This window comes from Cyprinodon tularosa, unplaced genomic scaffold (assembly GCF_016077235.1).
Source record: "Cyprinodon tularosa strain WSP-4 unplaced genomic scaffold, ASM1607723v1 ctg1022, whole genome shotgun sequence".
Lineage (NCBI taxonomy): Eukaryota > Metazoa > Chordata > Actinopteri > Cyprinodontiformes > Cyprinodontidae > Cyprinodon > Cyprinodon tularosa.
In genome coordinates, this window is record NW_024037808.1 from 139,906 (window position 1) to 165,211 (window position 25,306).

The window sequence follows — 25,306 nt, forward strand, 5'->3', positions numbered from 1 at the left end:
TGATAATGATAATAGTGGCAGTGGGGATGGTGGTTATGACGGTGGTGGTTGTAGTGGTGATAATGGTGATGTAGTAATGGTAACGATGATGGTGATAATAGTGGTGCTGGGGATGGTGGTTATGATGGTGATGGGGATTGTGGTGATAATGGTGGTGGTGGTAGTGGTGATAATGGTGATGTAGTGATGGTAACAATGATGGTGATAATAGTGGTGCTGGGGATGGTGGTTATGATGGTGATGGGGTTGTGGTGATAATGGTGGTGGTGGTAGTGGTGATAATGGTGATGTAGTGATGATAATGATAATAGTGGTGGTGGGGATGGTGGTTATGATGGTGATGGGGATTGTGATGATAATGGTGGTGGTGGTGGTAGTGGTGATAATGGTGATGTAGTGATGATAATGATAATAGTGGTGGTGGGGATGGTGGTGATAATGGTGATGTAGTGATGATAACGATGATACTGATAATAGTGGCGGTGGGGATGGTGGTTATGATGGTGGTGGTGGTAGTGGTGATAATGGTGATGTAGTGATGGTAACGATGATGGTGATAATAGTGGTGCTGGGGATGGTGGTTATGATGGTGATGGGGTTGTGGTGATAATGGTGGTGGTGGTAGTGGTGATAATGGTGATGTAGTGATGATAATGATAATAGTGGTGGTGGGGATGGTGGTGATAATGGTGATGTAGTGATGGTAAAGATGATTGTGATAATAGTGGTGCTGGAGATGGTGGTTATGGTGGTGATGGGGGTTGTGGTGAAAATGGTGGTGGTGGTAGTGGTGATAATGGTGATGTAGTGATGATAACTATGATGGTGATAATAGTGATGTAGTAATGATAAAGATGATAATAGTGGTAGTGGGGATGGTGGTTATGATGGTGATGGGGGTTGTGGTGATAATGGTGGTGGTGGTAGTGGTGATAATGGTGATGTAGTGATGGTAACGATGATGGTGATAATAGTGGTGCTGGGGATGGTGGTTATGATGGTGATGGGGTTGTGGTGATAATGGTGGTGGTGGTAGTGGTGATAATGGTGATGTAGTGATGATAATGATAATAGTGGTGGTGGGGATGGTGGTGATAATGGTGATGTAGTGATGATAACTATGATGGTGATAATTGTGATGTAGTAATGATAAAGATGATAATAGTGGTAGTGGGGATGGTGGTTATGATGGTGATGGGGGTTGTGGTGATAATGGTGGTGATGGTAGTGGTGATAATGGTGATGTAGTGATGATAACTATGATGGTGATAATAGTGGTGGTAGGGATGGTGGTTATGATATTGATGTAGTGATGATAACGATGGTGGTGATAATGGTAGTGGCAGTAGTGGTGACGGTGGTGAGGCTGGTGTCTAATGAGTTCTACAGGAAGTTCTGCATCAAAGGCAATGTTTTAACGTTTCATTGTGTGTAAAAATGGGGTCAGACCCTCAAAGAACAGAGCATGTCCTCGTAGCTGTGCGTCAGCTAACAGGGTCAGGTGCTCTGCTCTGCTCCAGGGTTAGACCCATTTATTTAGCATAGACCATAATGTAAAGACAGACCTCTTCTTCTACCTTCCAAAGTCTAGGCATCATACGGGGGTTCTGGATCTGGTTTTAGGTGTACGACAGTGGTGACGGTATAGGGTTAGGGAAATGGTCTCTTCATCATCAGAGAGTTTTTTGATTTGTGGTAAAAGATACCAAAATATACAATTTAATCATTTTTCTTTAAAGGTTTTAACATTTTTAGTTAATTTAGCTGTTTATAAAAAAGTTTTAGAAGACTAATAATGACCAGAGATCTTTGTACATATAAAATTCTTCCTTTTTAAAAGCGTTGGAGTTGTTTCATTCTGCATAGTTTCCTGCTCACTGCTCTGTAGATGCTGAGGTCTCTGCTTTCATGTAGTTTCTGTCTCCCAGGCAGCTCCTGTAGCAGCTTCTCTCATTGGCTGACGCTCTACATGCAGCTGCAAAAGGATGCTGAAAGCTGGACCGCTACAGCCACTAGAAACAAAACTGTAGTCCCGTCTCCTGCTAGAATGGTGCAGCTGGACCTCTGAATGCTCCTAAACTTCATCTCTAATAGTTTTCCCATGTTAACCAGACGCTCCATTAGGGTTAGCTACGCTCTGGGAATGCTTAGGGATCAGGGGATGAATAGAAGATAATACACAGTCCTAGTAAATACAGAAAAAAACAGTTTGTCTGTTGGTTTGTTTACTTGCAGAAAAAAAACTTTGGTAGGGACACTATTGGTCCTCAGTTTCATTAATTTCATTTTATCTATGCAAAAATATGCATGCTTTTTTAATGCTTGACGTGAGCATCAGAGGGGTATTTCGTTTAAAGAGAAAAGCAGCACCTGTTGCTACCTTTATACTAATTTTATAAGCACTACACACACTAGATGTTGTTTATCGATGACTGAAGCTTAACTGGCTCTGATCAATGTGGAATTAGGACTTTTCTCCACTTTAAAAAGGTTTGCATTTAAACGTACCAGTGACTAAGAAGTAGGCAAATATGTGCCAGTTTAACCACATATAGTCTAAATATGCCTGTTATATAGGATTTATCCTGTATTTTCTTTTGCAGATATATAACTGTGCAAAGGTAAACAGGTGAAACACATTCTTTTTTTTAATGCTCTCTCTGTATCATGAACTGCATAAAATAAAATAAAACTGCAAATACATTTATTTTATTTACATTTAGTGGCATCATCTGCAAAACACAACACCGAGAATGGGATTAAATTTATTCCAATATAAAATCACTTTTAACAATTATTAACAGAAAATATAACGTCATCTTGCCTGTAATGTAATGATATCCCCAAAAAAACAGCCGGAATCAAGCATTTTTACCAAACGTTAATGTTTAATTAACTTATGGACCGTGTGGAAATCTATGTAAAATAAAATCAGTTTGTTATTGGCTTAATTCTATTTTTAAAAGTAGAAATAGTCAAAGAAAAAAAAGCAACATTATGTGGAACCATAATTATGCTTTCTAAACAAAAAATATCAGACGTTAAAGCGCCATCTTGTGTTGTTATACTCTATGAAAGAAATAACACCTGCTATTTATAGCTGAACTGCCCTTAAAGGGTCGTCATAAAATGAAAACCGTAATTGCAATGAATTATTGTTAAAAGGGAAACCCTCACATTTTCTTTTTCAGTCAGCTGTGGCTAAGAGTCAGCAATCAGCAGCTTTCACCTGTTTTAGTGTAGATAGAATTCAATTTTTTTCATTAGGACTAGTTTCGTAGCCTAATATTATTTGATGTAACTAGCGTGAATAAAAGTCTTATTTCGTGCTCCAAAAACGCACGCACACACACACGAACTAGAAAACAGTCAATCAGGAAGAGAGAAGGCGGAACTTGAGGCAAAACAACCAATGAGAGTGGAGTTAAACAGCACAGTTACTGACTTTAAGGGACAGGACAGACGGGCCAGCAGTTAGACGGAGCGGCAGCAGCTACTAACACAGTGGCTGTGTGTGATCCACCACGCTGAATTGTAAATTATAAACATGTTATATAAACATTTTATTCAAATCGAATTATTGTTAGGGACAAATAGGTCGGTCCAAAATTTTGGTAGGGACATGTCCCTATGGTCTCTATGCAAACCTACGCCCATGCTTGCAGATGATGAGACACCATTTGTTACTTGTAAAGTGAGGACTACGAAATAAAGTGAGAACCTTCTTCTAGTCCTTGTTGTTCTCTAGAGCAGGGACTAAGGTGCTAAGGCCAAGCTTAGACTTAGGGTAAGACTTTAGACCCAGTTAGGGTTAGGCAACAGATAAGGGTGAAAATAACTGGAAGTCAGTTGCAGATCCTCTACTGGTAACTAAAACATAGGTGTGTGTTTTTCTGGGTTTGTGTGTGCTCATGATTTCATGTCAGTGTAAGAACCATAGTGTACGACGTCCCGAGTCCTCGACTCGGGACGTCGTATGTCGGTGGGCGGAGTACTTCGAAGACCTCCTTAATCCCACCAACACGTCTTCCATCGAGGAAGCAGAGCCTGGGGGCTCCGGCTTGGGTCCTCCCATCTCTGTTGCTGTAGTGACTGAGGTTAAAAAGCTCTTCGGTGGCAAGGCTCCAGGGGTGGATGAGATTCACATTGAGTACGTTAGGGCTCTGGATGTTGTGGGGCTGTGCTGGTTAACGCGGCTCTGCAACATTGCGTGGACATTAGGGGCAGTTTCCCTGGATTGGCAGACTGGGGTGGTGGTCCCTCTATTTAAAAAAAGGGAGCGGAGGGTGTGCTCCAACTACAGAGGAATCACAAGCCTTAAGCCTCCGTGGTAAGGTCTATTCCGGGGTTCTGGAAAGGAGGGTCTGTCGGATAGTTGAATCTGGGATTCAGGAGGAGCAGTGTGGTTTTCATCCTGGCCGTGGAACACTGGATCAGCTCTATACCCTCAGCAGGATTCTGAATGGTGCATGGGAGTTTGCCCAACCAGTCTACATGCGTTTTGTGGATCTGGAGAAGGCATTTGACCGTGTCCCTCGGGGGGTACTCCGGGAGTATGGAGTACCGGGCCCTTTAATAGGGGCTGTTAGGTCTCTGTATTACCGGTGTCAGAGTCTGGTCCGCATTGCCAGGAGTAAGTCGGACTTGTTTCCGGTGAGGGTTGGACTCCGCCAAGGTTGCCCTTTGTCACCGATTCTGTTCAGAACTTTTATGGACAGAATTTCTAGGTGCAGCCAATGTGTTGAGGGCATTTGTCTTGGTGGCCTCATGATTGCATGTTGTTGCTCTGTTATTCGCAGATGATGTGGTTCTGTTGGCTCCATCAGGTCATGATCTACAGCTCTCACTGGAGTGGTTCACAGCCGAGTGTGAAGCAGCTGAGATGAGGATCAGTGCCTGGTCTTGAGCTGGAAAAGGGTAGAGTGCCTTCTCCGGGTTTGGAGAGGATGTACTGCCCCTAGTGGAGGAGTTTAAGTATCTTGGGGTCTTGTTCACTTGGGAAGATAGAGCGGGAGATTGATAGGCAGATTGGTGCAGCGTCTGCTGTGAAGTGGGCCATGTAAAAAAATTTGTTTGGGACTAAGGAGTATACTGTAGTTAGGTTTATGGTAAGATAAGTACTGGTGATAGTAGGTCTAGGGTTAGCTATGCTGTGGTGATTGTAGAGTTAGAGTTTGCTATGCTGTGGTTATTGTAGGGTTAGCTATGCTATGGTGATAGTAGGTCTAGGGTTTGCTATGTTATCGTGATTGTAGAGTTGGAGGTAGCTATGCTATGGTGATAATAGTGTTGGAGTTAGCTATGCTATGGTCACTGTAGGGTTAGGCTTAGCTATGCTACAGTGACTGTAGGGGTAGGGTTAGCTATGCTATGGTGACTGTAGGGGTAGGGTTAGCTATTCTATGGTGATAATAGTGTTAGGGTTAGCTATGCTATGGTGACTCTAGGGTTAGGCTTAGCTAGTTTATGGTGACTGTAGGGTTAGGCTTCGCTATGCTACGGTGACTGTAGGGGTAGGGTTAGCTATGCTATGGTGACTGTAGGGTTAGGGTTAGCTATGCTATGGTGACTGTAGGGGTAGGGTTAGCTATGCTATGGTGACTCTAGGGTTAGGCTTAGCTATGCTATGGTGACTGTAGGGGTAGGGTTAGCTATGCTATGGTGACTGTAGGGGTAGGGTTAGCTATGCTATGGTGACTGTAGGGTTAGGCTTAGCTAGTTTATGGTGACTGTAGGGTTAGGCTTAGCTATGCTATGGTGACTGTAGGGGTAGGGTTAGCTATGCTATGGTGACTGTAGGGGTAGGGTTAGCTATGCTATGGTGACTGTAGGGTTAGGCTTAGCTAGTTTATGGTGACTGTAGGGTTAGGCTTAGCTATGCTATGGTGACTGTAGGGTTAGGGTTAGCTATGCTACGGTGACTGTAGGGGTAGGGTTAGCTAGTTTATGGTGACTGTAGGGTTAGGCTTAGCTATGCTATGGTGACTGTAGGGTTAGAGTTAGCTATGCTACGGTGACTGTAGGGGTAGGGTTAGCTATGCTATGGTGACTGTAGGGTTAGGCTTAGCTATGCTACGGTGACTGTAGGGGTAGAGTTAGCTATGCTATGGTGACTGTAGGGGTAGAGTTAGCTATGCTATGGTGACTGTAGGGGTAGGGTTAGCTATGCTATGGTGATAATAGTGTTAGGGTTAGCTATGCTATGGTGACTCTAGGGTTAGGCTTAGCTAGTTTATGGTGACTGTAGGGTTAGGCTTAGCTATGCTATGGTGACTGTAGGGTTAGGGTTAGCTATGCTACGGTGACTGTAGGGGTAGGGTTAGCTAGTTTATGGTGACTGTAGGGTTAGGCTTAGCTATGCTATGGTGAATGTAGGGTTAGAGTTAGCTATGCTATGGTGACTGTAGGGGTAGGGTTAGCTATGCTATGGTGACTGTAGGGTTAGGCTTAGCTAGTTTATGGTGACTCTAGGGTTAGGCTTAGCTATGCTATGGTGACTGTAGGGTTAGGGTTAGCTATGCTACGGTGACTGTAGGGGTAGGGTTAGCTAGTTTATGGTGACTGTAGGGTTAGGCTTAGCTATGCTATGGTGACTGTAGGGTTAGAGTTAGCTATGCTACGGTGACTGTAGGGGTAGGGTTAGCTATGCTATGGTGACTGTAGGGTTAGGCTTAGCTATGCTACGGTGACTGTAGGGGTAGGGTTAGCTATGCTATGGTGACTGTAGGGGTAGAGTTAGCTATGCTATGGTGACTGTAGGGGTAGGGTTAGCTATGCTATGGTGATAATAGTGTTAGGGTTAGCTATGCTATGGTGACTCTAGGGTTAGGCTTAGCTAGTTTATGGTGACTGTAGGGTTAGGCTTAGCTATGCTATGGTGACTGTAGGGTTAGGGTTAGCTATGCTACGGTGACTGTAGGGGTAGGGTTAGCTAGTTTATGGTGACTGTAGGGTTAGGCTTAGCTATGCTATGGTGACTGTAGGGTTAGAGTTAGCTATGCTATGGTGACTGTAGGGGTAGGGTTAGCTATGCTATGGTGACTGTAGGGTTAGGCTTAGCTAGTTTATGGTGACTGTAGGGTTAGGCTTAGCTATGCTATGGTGACTGTAGGGTTAGGGTTAGCTATGCTACGGTGACTGTAGGGGTAGGGTTAGCTAGTTTATGGTGACTGTAGGGTTAGGCTTAGCTATGCTATGGTGACTGTAGGGTTAGAGTTAGCTATGCTACGGTGACTGTAGGGGTAGGGTTAGCTATGCTACGGTGACTGTAGGGGTAGGGTTAGCTATGCTATGGTGACTGTAGGGGTAGAGTTAGCTATGCTATGGTGACTGTAGGGGTAGGGTTAGCTATGCTATGGTGATAATAGTGTTAGGGTTAGCTATGCTATGGTGACTCTAGGGTTAGGCTTAGCTAGTTTATGGTGACTGTAGGGTTAGGCTTAGCTATGCTATGGTGACTGTAGGGTTAGGGTTAGCTATGCTACGGTGACTGTAGGGGTAGGGTTAGCTAGTTTCTGGTGACTGTAGGGTTAGGCTTAGCTATGCTATGGTGACTGTAGGGTTAGAGTTAGCTATGCTATGGTGACTGTAGGGGTAGGGTTAACTATGCTATGGTGACTGTAGGGTTAGAGTTAGCTATGCTATGGTGACTGTAGGGTTAGGCTTAGCTAGTTTATGGTGACTGTAGGGTTAGGCTTAGCTATGCTATGGTGACTGTAGGGTTAGGGTTAGCTATGCTACGGTGACTGTAGGGTTAGGGTTAGCTATGCTATGGTGACTGTAGGGGTAGGGTTAGCTATGCTATGGTGACTTTGGGAAACTCCTCCAACTCCCATTGTCATTGTGACACAGCACACACAAGTGAACACTGCACACCATGAAATTGCATTTATGCCTCACCCGTGCAAGGGGGCAGCCCTCAATGGCAGTGTGGCGGGACGGTACCATGCTCAGGGTACCTCAGTCATGGAGGAGGATGGGGGAGAGCGCTGGTTAATTACTCCCCCCACCAACCTGGCGGGTCGGGAGTCGATCCGGTAACCTTTGGGATCCAAGTCTGACACCCTAACCGCTCACCCACAATCGTGGGCAGTCGTGGGTGAGGGTTAGGGTTAACTATGCTACGGTGACTGTAGGGGTAGGGTTAGCTATGCTATGGTGACTCTAGGGTTAGGCTTAGCTATGCTATGGTGATGGTAAGTTTATTGTCGGGTTTTTTGTCATGTCCCCATTACTGACATAACAACCTATGTAGCATAACAGCATCATGTTTGCCACAGTTTGTGGTGACATGCAGTCAAAGTGGGATTTTTCAGATGTGGCATCAAAACGGCTAGATGGTGTGCATGTGTTGCTTAGCAACAGCCACATAGCCTGTTGTCCTCATTAGCATGAGAGCTCAGTGTAGCAGCCTGGCTTTTAAAGCAGCACTGAGCTGAAGGGAACAGGAAAATGGAGCTGATGTGCAGGCAGAGAGAGCCGCCATCATTACAGAGCAGGTTGTTGGGGTTAGGTCTGTCAGGTCTGAGCAGACAGTCTACAACTAGGGTGGTCATTTCTTTATCACCAAAAAGGAAGACATTATGCAGCATAGCATTAAAATACTAAGGGGAAAAAACAAATCTTGCATACTCTTATTAATAGTACAATTTTGAAGGGTTTCAAGAGGATGCTTCTGTAGCTGAATGTGGAAATATATGAATGAAAATTACTGGTTCATAGTATTTGTATTTACTAAATACATTGTGGTGTTCAAAAATTATCACTGAGATCAATATTTCAAACTGTAGAAATCCACAAAGCATAACATGTGGATTTAAAGGTTAAATACACACTGCCTGGCCAAAAAAAATGTCGCCACCATAAAAAAGGTCATTCACTCTAATACTTTGTTGGACCGCATTTAGCTCTTTACAGCACGCATTCACTGTGGCGTTGTTTCGATAAGCTTCTGCAATGTCAAAAGATTTATTTCCATCCAGTGTTGCATTAATTTTTCACCAAGATCTTGCATTGATGATGGTAGAGTCTGACCGCTGCGCAAAGCCCTCTCTAGCACATCCCAAAGATTCTCAATGGGGTTGAGCTCTGGACTCTGTGGTGGCCAATCCATGTGTGAAAATGATGAGTCATGCTCCCTGATCCAGTCTTTCCCTATTTGAGCTCGATGAATCCTGGCATTGCCATCTTGGAATATAACCTGGTCATTCAGTATATTCAGGTAGTCAGTTGACCTCATTCTTTGAGCTCATACTGTTGCTGAACCTAGACCTGAGCAACTGCAGCAACCCCAGATCATAACACCGCCCCCACAGGCTTGTACAGTAGGCACTAGGCATGGTGGGTGCATCACTTCACCTGCCTCTCTTCTTACCCTGATTGGCCCATCACTCTGGAACAGGGTAAATCTGGACTCATCAGACCACATGACCTTCTTCCATTGCTCCACAGTCCAAACTTTATGCTCCCTGCAAACTGAAGCCTTTTTCTCAATGATTAGTGGTTTTCTTACGGCTACAGAGCTGTTCAGTCTCAGTCCCTTGAGTTCCCTTCCCATTGTGCGTGTGGAAATGCTCTTACTTTCAGTATTAAACATAGTCCTGAGTTCTACTGTTGTTTTTCTACCATTTGATCTCACCACACGTTTAAGTGATCGCCGATCACCATCATTCAGGATTTTTTTCCGGCCACATTTCTTCCTTGAAGATGATGGGTCCCCACTATCCTTCCAGTTTTTAATAATGCGTCGGACAGTTCTTAACCCAATTTTAGTAGTTTCTGCATCTCTTTAGATGTTTTCTCTGCTTGATGCATGCCAATGATTTGACCCTTCTCAATCAGACTAACATCTTTTCCACGACCACGGGATGTTTCTCTCCACATGGTTGTTTAGGAAATGAGAAGCAAGTCATTGCACCAGTTGGGGTTAAATAACTTGTTTCCAGCTGAAAGATAATCGCCCATGCAGTGATTATCCAATAGGAGGCTCCTACCTGTTTGCTTAGTTGAATCCAGGTGGCAACTTTTTTTTGGCCAGGCAGTGTATATATATATTTAAATACATAATAAAAAAGCCTAATATTTATTTAAACAACAAAAAATTTGTTTCTAAAGTTCTTCAGTGTACTTTAAGGTTTAGCTGTGGGAGAGTCCCTGAAAATCTCCACAGTCTCCACTTCTGTAGGACTGCTAATGTTTTACAGTCTGTCAACCTTGCAGCTCTGCAGCAGTTATTTAAGCATCCAGGGCGAACAAAACGTCATGAAATAAAGCACTCATTGACGAGCTACCTCCCGCACGTTTATTACTTTTATGCTAATCCATCCTCACATGTTTTTAAACTGCAGCTTTTCCTCAACCAAGTCTGCAGAAGTAATAGTTTCTTGCTCTTTTGTCTGTTCAGTCTTGGCATGATGCTAACTTTCTATTAATGTCCTTAGCAGCACTCTAATGCCTGTGTGCTTATCTAACCAATGACACGCAGATATTAATCTGACACGGCACCACTCTAAATGCCTGGTTATCCTCCCGCAGCAGTGTGTTGCAGTTAGCATGTTGCAGGTATGACGCAGATATCTTAGATTTATGCCCAATATTGAAGCCTGGTCTGCGCTATGTTATTCCACGCCACAACGCCAGAGGGACAATCAGGAACTAGCTAGGATGGTGGGTGGCGTGTTTCTCTTCCAGTTACGGAGGTCATTCAACAACAATGGAGACTGCAGCGATGCGCACATTGACTGAGATGCAGCTGATCCATCTAGAAATAGAAGACCATGCAGACTCGCTCTTCTAGCTGGTCCATCTTCATCAGTCCTTTTCCTCAATGGCGGTCATATGAACAAAACAAGCCGGTAAGGTACCAAACAGGAAATACGCATAGTGTAGAGCGGAAGTGGATTTGACCAATCAGAGGCCCCCTGTGTGCGGCACGGTCTGCGGTCAGCTACAGCTGAGAGGTGCAGCAGAGTGTCTGTTGAGGGGGCGGGGCATGTCTGCGTTAACTGCGACACACATGCAGACGACCTGGTTTCTGAGCATAAACCAGGCTTTAGCCAATCATCTGTTAGAACAGATAGTCAATGCATTTTTTACATTCTATGAGTGGATATTGGGCTACAGCGCAGCAAAAATGGAAATAAGGCTTTAAGCCCAGTTCCCTAATAAGGGAGGACAACTATGCGTCCCGCTGGACATTTGACAGTGCAATGAAAATCACCAACATCATCTTCTTGTTTCATTGGCTTCATTTTCATTCCTATTCTGCTTTGTTGTCTGGTTCCTCATCCTGATGAGTCCCGCTGTGTCTCTCGGCTCTGACATCACTAATGCCATCACAGGGACACCAGGCTGGTCAGAGCTTTGCATACACGAAACACAAGCATGGGATGAACCAGTCAATGGATCATTGAGATGACCCAATGAGTCATCATGAGTCATTCTGACCATCTTCATCACTCTCAGCGTGATGCTTGGATATGCCCCCTTAACCCCAACCAGGGGCCCCAGGACCTAAAGCACTGTCAGACAGCACAGGGGCCCTGGATCATAGGCAGCGACCTTATGGCAGCCACTGGTTTGGCCCGGTCGGGCTGGGCTTGGGAAACCTTTGCCTCCCCAGGAGCTACCGGCTAACCTTTCCTAGATCCGTATGTCCAGAAATGGTGTTCATGATGCAGAAGTTCAGAGGTCAGCAGGCAGACATGGTAGAAACGGGTAGTCCCGCCTGCTCTGACCGACCTGCTGTCTTGTTGTCTGTTTGATCCCTCAGCTGATCAGCGACGGCAGCGTGGTGTACGCCGAAGCCCTGTGGGACCACGTCACCATGGACATCCAGGAGCTAGGCTTCAAGGTCGGTGATGTCATCGAGGTCATCGACGCCACAAACAAGGAGTGGTGGTGGGGCCGCATCGTGGAAAGCGAGGGCTGGTTTCCTGCCAGCTTTGTTCGGGTGAGTGATCCAGAACCGTTTCCTGACGCCTGGAGCCTCAGCTGCTCTTTAGGTGCTGACGCTGCCTGTGTGTTACCTCTGTTCACATAGCTGCGGGTGAATCAGGACGAACCCATGGAGAAGTTCTCCAGCCACCTGGATGAGGCCCAGTGTGGAGAGCAGGACCTAGCCGCTCTGGGCCGGCTGCTAGGACCTGGATTACCCTGCAAAGAGGAGATGAGGGCCAACGTCATCAACGAGATCATGAGCACGGAGCGGGACTACATCAAGCACCTGAAGGACATCTGTGAGGTGAGTGACCGGCTGAGTCTAGAACAGACGCTTAGGAACCAGAGATACCAGCTTAGAGCAGCTTCCCGTGTTCAGGTCATTTCTAAGTTTCCGTGTGAGGTTCTGCAGCCTGGTTTTGATGTGGAACCCTCCCTGACCTAACTTGGCCAGGTTAGTATCAGCTAAGAGCCGCCTTCCATAATACGCTTTCAGCCAATCGTAGCAGCGAATCGGGATGTTTCAGTGGATTAAGGTGATCAATCAAATCCTTTGGGAAGAAAAATACAGACATCTTTTCCATCAAATGCACAAAGTGCTTCTTTGCTCCTTTTTAAAACTAGAAATTGTTGGTATTTTAGCTAAAACCAAGCTAGAATTGCGATATCAACAGGTGAGTCCTCCAGCGTAGCCATGTTTGCCCTTCTGACTGTCCTCATTCTTACATGCCCCGCCCCTAAAAACACTGCTGGCCTCTCATTGGTCCGACCCGCTGATTGTTACAAGACAGACGTATTACCGGGGGCCTTTCAAGATAGGAGCTGTTGTGAGACTCAAAACTCAGATCTTGCAACAATCCAGTTTGCAGAGCAAAGTTATTCCTCACCTGGTCTCACGCAGTTTTATGGTTCCTACCAGCCCTGTTCTGGTAGGAACAATCCATGGTGCAGGCCATCTCAGCCATCTTTGAGCCTTGTTCCGCTCCTACCCTGGTTCTGCTCTGACCCTGGTTCTAGTTCTGCTCTGACCCTGGTTCTAGTTCTGCTCTGACAATGGTTCTAGTTCTGCTCTGACAATGGTTCTAGTTCTGCTCTGACCCTGGTTGTGGTTCTGCTCTGACCCTGGTTGTAGTTCTGTTCTGACCCTGGTTGTAGTTCTGCTCTGACCCTGGTTCTGCTCTGACACTGGTTCTAGTTCTGCTCTGACCCTGGTTGTAGTTCTGCTCTGACCCTGGTTCTGCTCTGACACTGGTTCTAGTTCTGCTCTGACCCTGGTTGTGGTTCTGCTCTGACCCTGGTTGTAGTTCTGCTCTGACCCTGGTTCTGCTCTGACACTGGTTCTAGTTCTGCTCTGACCCTGGTTGTAGTTCTGCTCTGACCCTGGTTCTGCTCTGACACTGGTTCTAGTTCTGCTCTGACCCTGGTTGTGGTTCTGCTCTGACCCTGGTTGTGGTTCTGCTCTGACACTGGTTCTAGTTCTGCTCTGACCCTTGTTGTGGTTCTGCTCTGACCCTGGTTGTAGTACTGCTCTGACCCTTGTTGTGGTTCTGCTCTGACCCTGGTTGTAGTACTGCTCTGACCCTGGTTGTAGTACTGCTCTGACCCTGGTTGTAGTTCTGCTCTGACCCTGGTTGTAGTTCTGTTCTGACCCTGGTTCTAGTTCTGCCCTGACCCTGGTTGTAGTTCTGCTCTGACCCTGGTTGTAGTTCTGCTCTGACCCTGGTTCTGCTCTGACCCTGGTTGTAGTTCTGCTCTGACCCTGGTTGTAGTTCTGTTCTGACCCTGGTTGTAGTTCTGCTCTGACCCTGGTTGTAGTTCTGCTCTGACCCTGGTTGTGGTTCTGCTCTGACCCTGGTTGTAGTTCTGCTCTGACCCTGGTTCTAGTTCTGCCCTGACCCTGGTTGTAGTTCTGCTCTGACCCTGGTTCTGCTCTGACCCTGGTTGTAGTTCTGCTCTGACCCTGGTTCTGCTCTGACCCTGGTTGTAGTTCTGCTCTGACCCTGGTTGTAGTTCTGTTCTGACCCTGGTTCTAGTTCTGCCCTGACCCTGGTTGTAGTTCTGCCCTGACCCTGGTTGTAGTTCTGCTCTGACGCTGGTTCTAGTTCTGCCCTGACCCTGGTTCTAGTTCTGCCCTGACCCTGGTTGTAGTTCTGCTCTGACGCTGGTTGTAGTTCTGTTCTGACCCTGGTTCTAGTTCTGCCCTGACCCTGGTTCTAGTTCTGCCCTGACCCTGGTTGTAGTTCTGCTCTGACGCTGGTTGTAGTTCTGTTCTGACCCTGGTTCTAGTTCTGCCCTGATCCTGGTTCTAGTTCTGCCCTGACCCTGGTTGTGGTTCTGCTCTGACCCTGGTTGTGGTTCTGCTTTGACCTTTGTTGTGGTTCTGCTTTGACCTTGGTTGTAGTTGTGCTCTGACCTTGGTTCTGGTTCTCTCAGGGCTACATCAAACAGTGCCGGAGGAGGACAGACATGTTCAGTGAGGAGCAGCTTCGGACCATCTTTGGCAACATTGAGGACATCTATAGGTTCCAGAGGAAGTTCCTGAAGGGCCTGGAAAGAAGGTTTAACCAAGATCAGCCCCACCTCAGCGAGATCGGCTGCTGCTTCCTGGAACACGTGAGTTCCTGCTTCCAGTTCAGCCTCCCTCAGACGGGGCACCCCTACTGGAGGTAGGCCTCCTGACTGCCTATCTCTTCTGTCCAGCAAACAGATTTCCAGATTTACTCCGAGTACTGCAACAACCACCCCAACGCCTGCGTCCAGCTCTCCAGGCTGATGAAAGTCAACAAGTATGTGTTTTTCTTCGAGGCCTGTCGGCTGCTACAGAGGATGATCCACATCTCCTTAGATGGCTTCCTGCTCACCCCGGTGCAGAAGATCTGCAAGTACCCTCTGCAGCTGGCCGAGCTCCTCAAGTACACCAACCCCCAGCACAGGTGACTGGCTGAGCGGAACCCGTCAGAACCTAGAGCCGGGTAGAACCGTCCACAACCTAGTGTTAATATAACCCAACAGGTCTGTTGAGATGTTTTCTTTAGCAGAACCGCTCTAACCTTCCAAAACCCTCCATTTTAAAGGGTTTACATATTATAACTCAGAAAGCATGACATTTCCAGCGGTAAAATGTTTACCATTATTAACATGTTAGACATCTTTGGAAAGCTTAGATTCTCCACAATTCAACCACCTAGTTCATTTTTTGGACATAGCGAGCACCAAAGCACAATCACAGCAGCATGTCATACTGTAGCATGACAAAGCAGCCCTAACAAGCAAGCATGTCTTTATTACTGCTGTTCAAAAATGACCTATTGATTTGGCGAATAAAAAAATAACTTTGAGTCTTGTTTGAACTGATGCAGCTTGGATATTTTACTCACCGAAGTTTCATGTATATATTCAGAATCTAGAAGGTGTTAGCTTTCAAATAACGTATCACACATGTTATTTGGGCTTACAGTTACTCAGTTATTTGCTTTTCCATTTGGGTATGCAAAATAGGCGAATTTCCCAGAAATGAGGTGGATAATAAGAGGCTAAAGCATGGTAAACATTTAGTTTTCATGTGGGTTCTGCACTCGGTCGGGTTCCCCCTCCTCGAAGTAGAAACGGACCAGAATCAGCTCTCCTGTTCTCTGTAGATCAGGTTTTTGTGATCTAGATCTAGAGCAACCTGTTCAGCCATCTTTGTCATCCAGAATGACAGACGTTTTCCCAAAGGAAGCTTAGAGTTTGAGCTTGTTCGCTGAGGTTTTATTGGCTCCTCTTGCGGTTCAGCCTAGTATTCATTGATTCAGTCATCCATTCCATAAAATAGAATAATAAAATAGAATGAAATTATATATAATAAGGTCTAGACAGACCAATCTAGATCAGCAAGTCTAGATGAACCGGTCTAGATGACTCAGTTTAGATGAACCAGCCTAGATGAATCGGTCCAGATAAACCAGCGTAGATGACTTTGTGTAGATGAACCAGTCTAGATGAATCGGTCTAGATCAACCAGTCTAGATGAATCGGTCTAGATGAACCAGTCTAGATGAATTGGTCCAGATGAACCAGCCTAGATGACTCGGTCTAGACTAACCAGTCTAGGTGAACCAGTCTAGATGATTTGGTCTAGATGAATCGGTCCAAATGAACCAGTCCAGATTAATCGGTCTAGATGAACCAGCCTAGATGACTTGGTCTGGAAGAACCAGTCTAGATGAATCTGTCTAGATCAACCAGTCTAGATGAATCGGTCTAGATGAACCAGTCTAGATGAATTGGTCCAGATGAACCAGCCTAGATGACTCGGTCTAGACTAACCAGTCTAGGTGAACCAGTCTAGATGATTTGGTCTAGATGAATCGGTCCAAATGAACCAGTCCAGATTAATCGGTCTAGATGAACCAGCCTAGATGACTTGGTCTGGAAGAACCAGTCTAGATGAATCTGTCTAGATTAACGAGTCTAGATGAATCGGTCCAGATGAACCAGCCTAGATGACTCGGTCTAGATTAACCAGTCTAGGTGAACCAGTCTAGATGAATCGGTCCAGATGAACCAGTCTAGATGAATCAGTCTAAATGAATCGGTCCAGATGAACTAGTCTAGATGACTCGGTCTAGATTAACCAGTCTAGGTGAACCAGTCTAGATGAATCGGTCCAGATGAACCAGTCTAGATGAATCAGTCTAAATGAATCGGTCCAGATGAACTAGTCTAGATGACTCGGTCTAGATGAACCAGTCTAGATGAATTCTGTCTACATGAATCTGTCCAGATGAACCAGCCTAGATGAACCGGTCTAGATGAATTGGTCTAAATTAATCAGTCCAGATGAACCAGTCTAGATGAATCGGTCTAGATGGATCGGTCTAGATATACCAGACTACATCAACCAGTTTTACTGAACCAGTCTAGATCAACCAGTCTACATTGACTAGTCTAACTGAACCAGTCTTCAGTCCTGGCTGACCTTTACTGTGGGCCTTGGTGGTATTTACCTAATCAATCAGTGAACCCAGTGATCTAACCAGCAGCTTCTATCTAACTAAAATCTGCTCTATCCATCGGTTCTAGGTAAATTGTCTCTATGGTTTTAATAATCTCTCCCAGCAGAGATCAGAGACCTTCTTCGGCCTCTAGATTGTAGATGTGTCTAAATATTAAAGTCAGCAATCATATCAGATACGGAGGGACCTGAACGGTGGTGTTGAAGGACTGTTCTGATTCCTGCAGGGACTACCAGGATGTGGAGGCAGCCTTGGACGCCATGAAGAACGTGGCCAGGCTCATCAACGAGAGGAAACGGCGCCTGGAAAACATTGACAAGATCGCCCAGTGGCAGAGTTCAATAGAAGACTGGGAGGTCTGTCCCCAACGCTGTTCTGACATCTGTTAGCGGGCTGAGGAAAAGGTAGCATGAGTGTCTGTTCTGGCTCCCGCAGGGTGAGGACGTTCTGGTCAGAAGCTCTGAGCTCATCTTCTCTGGGGAGATGACCAAGCTATCCCAGCCACAGACCAAGGGCCAGCAGAGGATGTTCTTCCTCTTTGACCATCAGATGGTTTATTGCAAAAAGGTACTGAAGCCATTTTCTATTAAATCTGAGGCTCAGAAAGTATTAATGGTCTTCACCTTCCAGCCATTTGGTTGTCCTCCTAGCAGAGGGGAGGCCTTCTTAGAGCAGCTAGTATACAGTTGTTGTGCAAAATTATATCCTGCAGATAATGAATAAATGATTAACTAGAACTGGAGTTATAGTTAATTATTTAACTTATTCAAAATTGGGGGTAAAATCAATTTTGTGTTCTTAGTTGAATAATTGTAGCTTTAGTCTGCTTACTTACCAGGGTTTGTGGTTTCACCTCTGGATAGTTCCTGGAAAGGCTGTTTAAGTCCAGGTATCCACCAATCTAGTGACCCAGGCTAAGTTATCAGCAGAGCTATTAATTACCAATAAAGAAGCTTTTATCTCTGTTTATTCACACTGTTACCAAAGGGGGTGGATCTGACCTGAGTGATAAATCGTCCGCTATATGAAACACAGAACTACTACAAGTTAAACAATGACGTCTTTATTCTAATAATTCAGGATTACAGAAAATCTAACATCTATGCAAACACTACACTCTAGAAAATAAACACAAGGAGGAATAAATGAATAGTTTAAAAATAAAACCCTAAGAGTCAGTTTAAGTGGCTTCTGAGACTGTTGAAGATAGGCCAGATGTTAATACATTCACTAATGTCTGTTGGAATAGCAGCAGGTATAATAACAGTACAATTAATCAACATTAAAATAATACATTCAGCTTCAAATAGTTAAAATGCATTAAACAAACAGCAGCAGAAGTCGTTTTAGCAAAGGTATGTGTGTGTGGGGAAGGCATGTTAATGTATGAGAGACTCCCTCTTCATGTGATGGGGGGGGGTGGTAACACTGGCCCTCACCCACGTGACCACACACGGTTGAATGTGATAACTCTATAACTACTTTAAAGCAGAAACAACCAAAACCAGGACAGGAAAGAGAAGGAGGAAGAAATCTCGCCTGCAGCTTTCACAGCACAGTTATTTCAACCAATGAACCAGAACTCTTATAACCAACACAGATTAACATCAGCATCAATTTAGATCCCTGATCACCTGTCTCTCTCGCCGAGCGCAGCACCTCATTAATGCATCAAAAGAAAAGTGGAGGGATATTACTTTGAGATGCCTTCGGTCCGGGAGGGGGGGCTGGGGGTTACGATGGTCCGGCTCCAGCCACACGTGGGTCTTCTCCACCACAGGATCCGTTCTCAGAAAAGTTTCAGTTTGATGCTACAGCAGAGGGCCTGATGTGGTTGTAGGTGGAGGAAGTTAACTTACGGAGACTATAAAAAAAAAGGCGTCCCTTTGCTGATAGGCCGTGATTTCTGCAGCGAGGTCCTCAAAAAAAAGGAAGGGGGGGGGGACTCCACTCAGCATTCAGCTACGGAGGTTTCTGTCTCCCCAGTTAGCGCGGCCGCTATGCACGATGGGACACTGCGATCCGTGACTTTTGATGCAGGAAAATGAAAGCTACTTCCAGTTAGCTTTCTTTTAGCATTTCATGTGAAATGGGGTCTCTCCTTACAGGCGATGGAACCCAGGAGAAGGAGGAAGATTTAGTTTGTGCTCTGAGTTTTAAACCATGAGTGACGTAGGGGTATTCCTGTTGAAGTATCAGTCTGTCGGTCCGTTTTGGCTGGATCTCAGGTAGGAACCGGTTCCTATAACGCTGAAACCCAGAAGGTCACTGATTCTGCAGCAATCCCTCGAAGCAAGCAGCATTCAGGTCAGGTTCTCCTCAACCAGAGGAACTTTCTATGTTCGCCTTTAGTGGATCCATCCTGGAGAGGAATAGATGAGCTGTGATCCAGGATCCAGAGTCCAGGTCCAGTTCAGCCAGAGGAGACCGGTGGGAGACAGAAGAAGCTGAATAGGAAGGACAGGGCCAGGAGGGGGCTTCGTGCTGAACCTTCTGTTGTTGTTTCAGGACCTTCTGCGCAGAGACATCCTGTACTACAAGGGACGCATGGACATGGACCTGATAGATGTGATGGACGTGGAGGATGGCAGAGAGAAGGACTTCAACATCAGTGTGAAGAACGGTCTGAAGCTGCGGGTCCGGGGCAGCGACGAGGTCCACCTCCTGTGTACCAAGAAACCCGAACAGAAGCAGCGCTGGATCCGGGCCTTCGCAGAGGAGAGGAAGCAGGTCCACCAGGATCAGGAGACAGGTTTGACTTTATCTCAGCTTCCGGTTTAGTTCAGGGTAGAGGGAGCCGTTCAAAGCAGAACTTCCTCCCGACCCATCTGCAGGTCCGCAGGATGCTGATGTTCTCTGAAGAACCAGAGGCCAGAACCAGAACTTCCATCCAGGTTCTACAGGTTCAGCAGTTATCTTTGACTTTCAGGTTGTTTCGAGGTTCCTCTGGGTGACCCATTCTATTCAGTTTATTTCTACAGCTCTAGCCCACAACATCTAGTCTGGAGTCGCTCTCCAGAAACAATCCAATCAGTTCATTCAGCAGAACCAGAACCAGGCTCAGTGTGGGCGGCCATCTGCTGAGACTGACTGGTGTTCATGGGGACAGAGAAAAATAACATAGAAGCTCTGATCTATAAGCATTTTCTCTATTAACGGTAACAGTCTTAAGTGCTGATGGCAGCAGATCAGCTTACTGCTGTCCTTCTGACCTGGATGAGATGAAGGACGTAATCTGAAGGCTGATCTCTGCTTAAGAACGTTTCTCCATCTGTTTTTCAGGCTTCTCTCTCACCGAAGTCCAGAAGAAACAAGCCATGGTGAATGCCTTCAGAGGTCATCCAGCAGGGAAACCCAAAGGTCAGCAGCCTGGTTGCTCTTATAGTTCCAGAGCAGAACATCCAGTCTGTAGACCATCCAACATCAGCAAACACCTCTTTGGGCCCTCTTCAGGGTGACAGTGGAAGAGTTTGGACCACAACCAAGGAATCTGACCTTTCTGCCACTCTGAGCTCAATAAACAAACATTAAATACGGTGGGAGGGAAAATTTCTAATGTCAAAACATAGAAATAAAGTATTGACCTTGGACCGGTACCGGTACAGACAGCGGGACAGCTGGCCCTGATGGTCCCCTGCAGACTTTTTAGATTGGACCTGTCCTTTTTGGGAATAAGACAAACCACACAGAGATGCAATGCTGCAAGATTTTTTATCTTCAGGTCATGTTAGAACAGGTAATTAAACTTTAGAACCAGGCAGATGTTCTCTACTTTCATAGTTCTACTGAGGACAACAGCAGCAGTGTCTGGATCAACTGCAGCTGTCTAATCTACTTTCATAGTTCTACTGAGGACAACAGCAGCAGTGTCTGGATCAACTGCAGCTGTCTAATCTACTTTCATAGTTCTACTGAGGACAACAGCAGCAGTGTCTGGATCAACTGCAGCTGTCTGATCTACTTTCTTAGTTCTAGTGAGGATGCAGGCAGCAGCATCTAGATCAGCTGTCTGATTTACTTTCTTAGATGACATTTAAGTGACAGGTGACCCCGTACAGAAACCACATCCAGGCAAATGAGCTCTGAGGAACTAACAGACTCTGCAGAATAGGAGAATAGAGATAGAATGAAGCAGAATGATGAAAAAGGGGTCCCTATGTCCTCCAGCAGTCTAAGCCTATAGCAGCAGAACTATAGAGATAGCTCAGGATAACCTGAGCCACTCTAACTAGAAGCTTTATCAAAAAGGAAAGTTTTAAGCCTAGCCTTAAAAGTAGACAGGGTGTCTGCCTCACGGACTAAAACTGGTAGTTGGTTCCACAGGAGCCTGAGAACTAAAAGATCTGCCTCCCATTCTACTTTTAGAAATTCTAGGAACCACTAGTAAACCTGCAGATTGAGAGCGAAGTGCTCTGTTAGGAACATAAGGAACAATCAGATCTCTGATATCAGATGGAGCTTGGCCATTTAAGGCTTTATATGTGAGAAGGAGGATTTTAAATTCTATTCTGGATTTAACAGGAAGCCAATGAAGAGAAGCCAGGATAGGCGAGATATGATCTCTCTTTTTCATTTTCATCAGAACTCTGGCTGCAGCATTTTGGATCAGCTGAAGGCTTTTAACTACAGTTTGTGGACTTCCTGATAGTAAAGAATTACAATAGTCCAGCCTTGAAGTAACAAATGGGTCCAGTGGTTCTGGATGTTCTGCTCATTGATAAATGATGGAGCTTCACTTGTAGAGTCCGTGTTTGAAGGCAGCAGTGCTGGTCCAGCCTCTCATGTTCTGCTCTCTCTGCCCGCAGTGACCCGGCCGTATTGTGACTTCCTGCTACGTCAGAAACATCCGTCCCTCCCCACCGCCCTGCCCCAGCAGCAGGTCTTCATGCTGGCCGAGCCAAAGCGCAAAACCACCTTCTGGCATAACATAGGTAGACTGACACCTTTCAAGAAATGAACCAAAGCAGAGAGGAGCTCTCTGCTGGTGCCTGCATGGACCCTTTCAATGGTTCCTCTTTTCTTTCCCATCTAAACCTTTGATGGCTCATGGACCGGACAGGTGAAGCTGACTGTGATGGGATGGGGGCGGGCTGGTTTGAAAGCACTTTATTGGTTGGATAACAATCAGACATGGGAGCAGTCTCTGTGGACACTGGTCTAAACAGCAGAGGGAACCGCTCTGCTTCTTTAGACCTTCGACCTCTGCTGGGTGTAATGGACTTCTGACTGAAAAAGTTTCCTCCACTTCTCTATGCTTCTGTTCTATGATTTGCCAACTTCTTCTTCTGTTATTATCTGATAATGTGATATGGTTGCCTCCATGTTCATGCTGGTTCTGTCTGCTTTAAAAGGGAAACAGGTTGTGTTTTTGGATCCTTTCCAAGTTGTTTTCAGTGTCTTGTGGACTCTGTCTTTGGCTCTTCTTTGGAAGAACGATGCACCAAACTTGACTCCAGCCAAAGAAGATAAGGAAATTCCATTTCCTCATCAGACGAAGGTCCGAGGTCCGGAGGAACCATTAGCGCTTTGCTTCAGTCTGATGTTTGACTCTCCTCTCGTCTCCCACTGACTGAGAGAAACCAGCCGCTCTGAGCTCCTCTCCATGCCATGTTCTGTTGTTTTACACAGTGCCATCTGAGATGTGACACACATAGATATAACTATACTGTGAAGAAGTGTTTTTTATAACTCTGGTGAGTGCTGATGTAACCGAGCAGCCTCCTCCTCTTCTGGTTCTTTGATCTAGCAGTGCTTCTCGTCTCCAGTGTTCCTGCTCCGTGCTGGAGTCTGGCCTCAGATCAGCACAGCAGCTATGTCAACAACTTCTACTTTCTGTTCAAATGTTATCTGATATTAAACATTCCTTACAGAAACACTGACTCCTTATTAACATGGTTCCAGCTCTATATTCTAACAACTTTGTTTTATTTCTCAGTGTTTGTAGGTGGTGGACCAGATCCTGGAAATCTCTAATTAAAATTAGAGCGTAATGGTTAACTCTAATGGTAAGGCCTAATAGTAGAGCCTAATGGTTGAGCCTAATAGTAGAGCCTAATGCTAGACTGTAATGGTAAGGCAAAATGGTGGAGCCTAAAAGTAGTACCGAAAAATGAAATGACGTTTCCTTATCATTAAGGATAAAATATTGATCTTGCACATGTAAAAAAAATCTATATATTTTGAAATATTTTAGATTATAATTTAACATAAAGATTATAAAAACATATCTATGTTAAAATCTTTGTTATAGTGTAATGGTAGAGCCTAATAGTAGAATCTAATGGTAGGGCCTACTGGTAGAACATAATGGCAGAGCCCAATGGTAGAACCTTATGGTGGAACCTAATGGAAGATCCCAATGATAGAGCCCAATGTTATAACCTAATGTTACAGCCTAATGGTGGAACCTAATGTTAGAGCCTAATAGTAGAGCCCAATGGCAGAGCCCAATGTTAGAACCTAACCGTAGAACTTAATGGTAGAGACTCATGTTGGAGCCCAATGGTAGGACCTAATGGTAGAGTTTAAAGGTAGAATCAAATGGTAGAGCCTAATAGTAAAGCCCCTTGGAAGAACCTAACGATAGAGCCTAATAGTAAAACTTAACAGTAGAGCCTAATGGTAGAGCCTTATGTCATGGCCTAATGGTAGAGGCTAATGGTAGAGCCCAATGGTACAGCCTAACGGTAGGGCCAGATGGTAGATCCCCATGGTAGAGCCCAATGGTAGAACCTAATGGTAAAACGTAATGGTAGAATCTAATGGTAGAGCCCAGTGGTAGAACCAAATCGCAGAGCGTAATGGTAGAATCCAATGTTAGACCCAAATGGTAGATCCCTAATGTAGAGCCCAATGGTAGAACCTAAATGTAGAGCGTAATGGTAGAAACTAATGGTAGAGCCTATTGGAAGAACCTAATGGTAGAGCCTAAAGGTAGAATCTAATGGTAGAGCCTAATGGTAGAGCCTATTGAAAGAACATAATGGTAGAGCCTATTGGAAGAACCTAATGGTAGAGCCTAAAGGTAGAATCTAATGGTAGAGGCTAATGGTAGACTCTAATAGCTGAGCCTAATGTTCGAGCCCAATGGTAGAGTCCAATGTTAGAACCTAACCATAGAGCCTAATGGTAGAGCCCAATGGTACAACCTAATGGTATAGCCTAATGGTAGATCCCTATGGTAGAGCCAAATAGTAGAACCTAATTGTAGAGCCTAATGGTAGAATCTAAAGGTAGAGTCTAATGGTAGAACCTAATTGTAGGATCTAATGGTAGAACATAATGGTAGAGCCTAATGGTAAATTATAATGGTATAATCTAAAGCTAGAGTATAATGGTATAGCTGAATGGAAGGGCCTAATGGTAGAGCCTAGTGGTAGAACATAATGGTAGAGGCTAGTTGTTATGATTCTGGCCTTCCTGCTGGTTTTACCCTCTGCTCTGTGTCAGCAATGAAGTTTAATTTAAGCCTAAAGGTAGACTCTAATGGTAGATGATAATGGTAGAGCCTAATAGTAGAATCTAATGGTAGAGCCTAATGGTAGAGCCTATTAAAAGAACATAATGGTAGAGCCTAATAGTAGAATCTAATGGTAGAGGCTAATGGTAGACTCTAATAGCTGAGCCTAATGTTCGAGCCCAATGGTAGAGTCCAATGTTAGAACCTAACCATAGAGCCTAATGGTAGAGCCCAATGGTACAACCTAATGGTATAGCCTAATGGTAGATCCCTATGGTAGAGCCAAATAGTAGAACCTAATTGTAGAGCCTAATGGTAGAATCTAAAGGTAGAGTCTAATGGTAGAACCTAATTGTAGGATCTAATGGTAGAACATAATGGTAGAGCCTAATGGTAAATTATAATGGTATAATCTAAAGCTAGAGTATAATGGTATAGCTGAATGGAAGGGCCTAATGGTAGAGCCTAGTGGTAGAACATAATGGTAGAGGCTAGTTGTTATGATTCTGGCCTTCCTGCTGGTTTTACCCTCTGCTCTGTGTCAGCAATGAAGTTTAATTTAAGCCTAAAGGTAGACTCTAATGGTAGAGCCTAATAGTAGAATCTAATGGTAGAGGCTAATGGTAGACTCTAAAGGTTGAGCCTAATAGTAGAATCTAACGGTAGAGGCTAATGATAGACTCTAATAGTAGAGGCTAATGTTAGAGCCCAATGGTAGAGCCCAATGTTAGAACCTAACCATAGAGCCTAATGGTAGAGCCTAATGGCAGAAACTGATAGTAGAGCCAAATGGTAGATCCCTATGGTAGAGCCCAATGGTAGAACCTAATAGTAGAATCTAATGACGGAGCCCAATGGTAGAACCTAATGGTAGAATCTAATGAAAGAGCCTAATGGTAGACACCTAACGGTA

At 45.0% G+C, this 25,306-nt stretch overlaps 1 protein-coding gene across 5 annotated transcripts in view; it reads left to right on the forward strand.

The window, feature by feature from the left end:
• The window catches only part of arhgef4 (Rho guanine nucleotide exchange factor (GEF) 4), a 56,134-nt gene extending 33,327 nt beyond the window's left edge, over window positions 1-22,807 (forward strand). For all 5 annotated transcript variants that reach the window (XM_038279995.1, XM_038280007.1, XM_038280012.1 and 2 more), the window contains 9 exons: window positions 11,771-11,950; window positions 12,041-12,241; window positions 14,371-14,550; window positions 14,638-14,870; window positions 17,161-17,290; window positions 17,370-17,501; window positions 19,443-19,686; window positions 20,217-20,294; window positions 21,740-22,807. In XM_038279995.1, coding sequence (XP_038135923.1) covers window positions 11,771-11,950; window positions 12,041-12,241; window positions 14,371-14,550; window positions 14,638-14,870; window positions 17,161-17,290; window positions 17,370-17,501; window positions 19,443-19,686; window positions 20,217-20,294; window positions 21,740-21,891 — 1,530 coding nt within the window. In that variant the 3' untranslated portion in view covers window positions 21,892-22,807. The remainder of the gene's footprint in view (window positions 1-11,770; window positions 11,951-12,040; window positions 12,242-14,370; window positions 14,551-14,637; window positions 14,871-17,160; window positions 17,291-17,369; window positions 17,502-19,442; window positions 19,687-20,216; window positions 20,295-21,739) is intronic.
• Window positions 22,808-25,306: the final 2,499 nt, after the last annotated feature.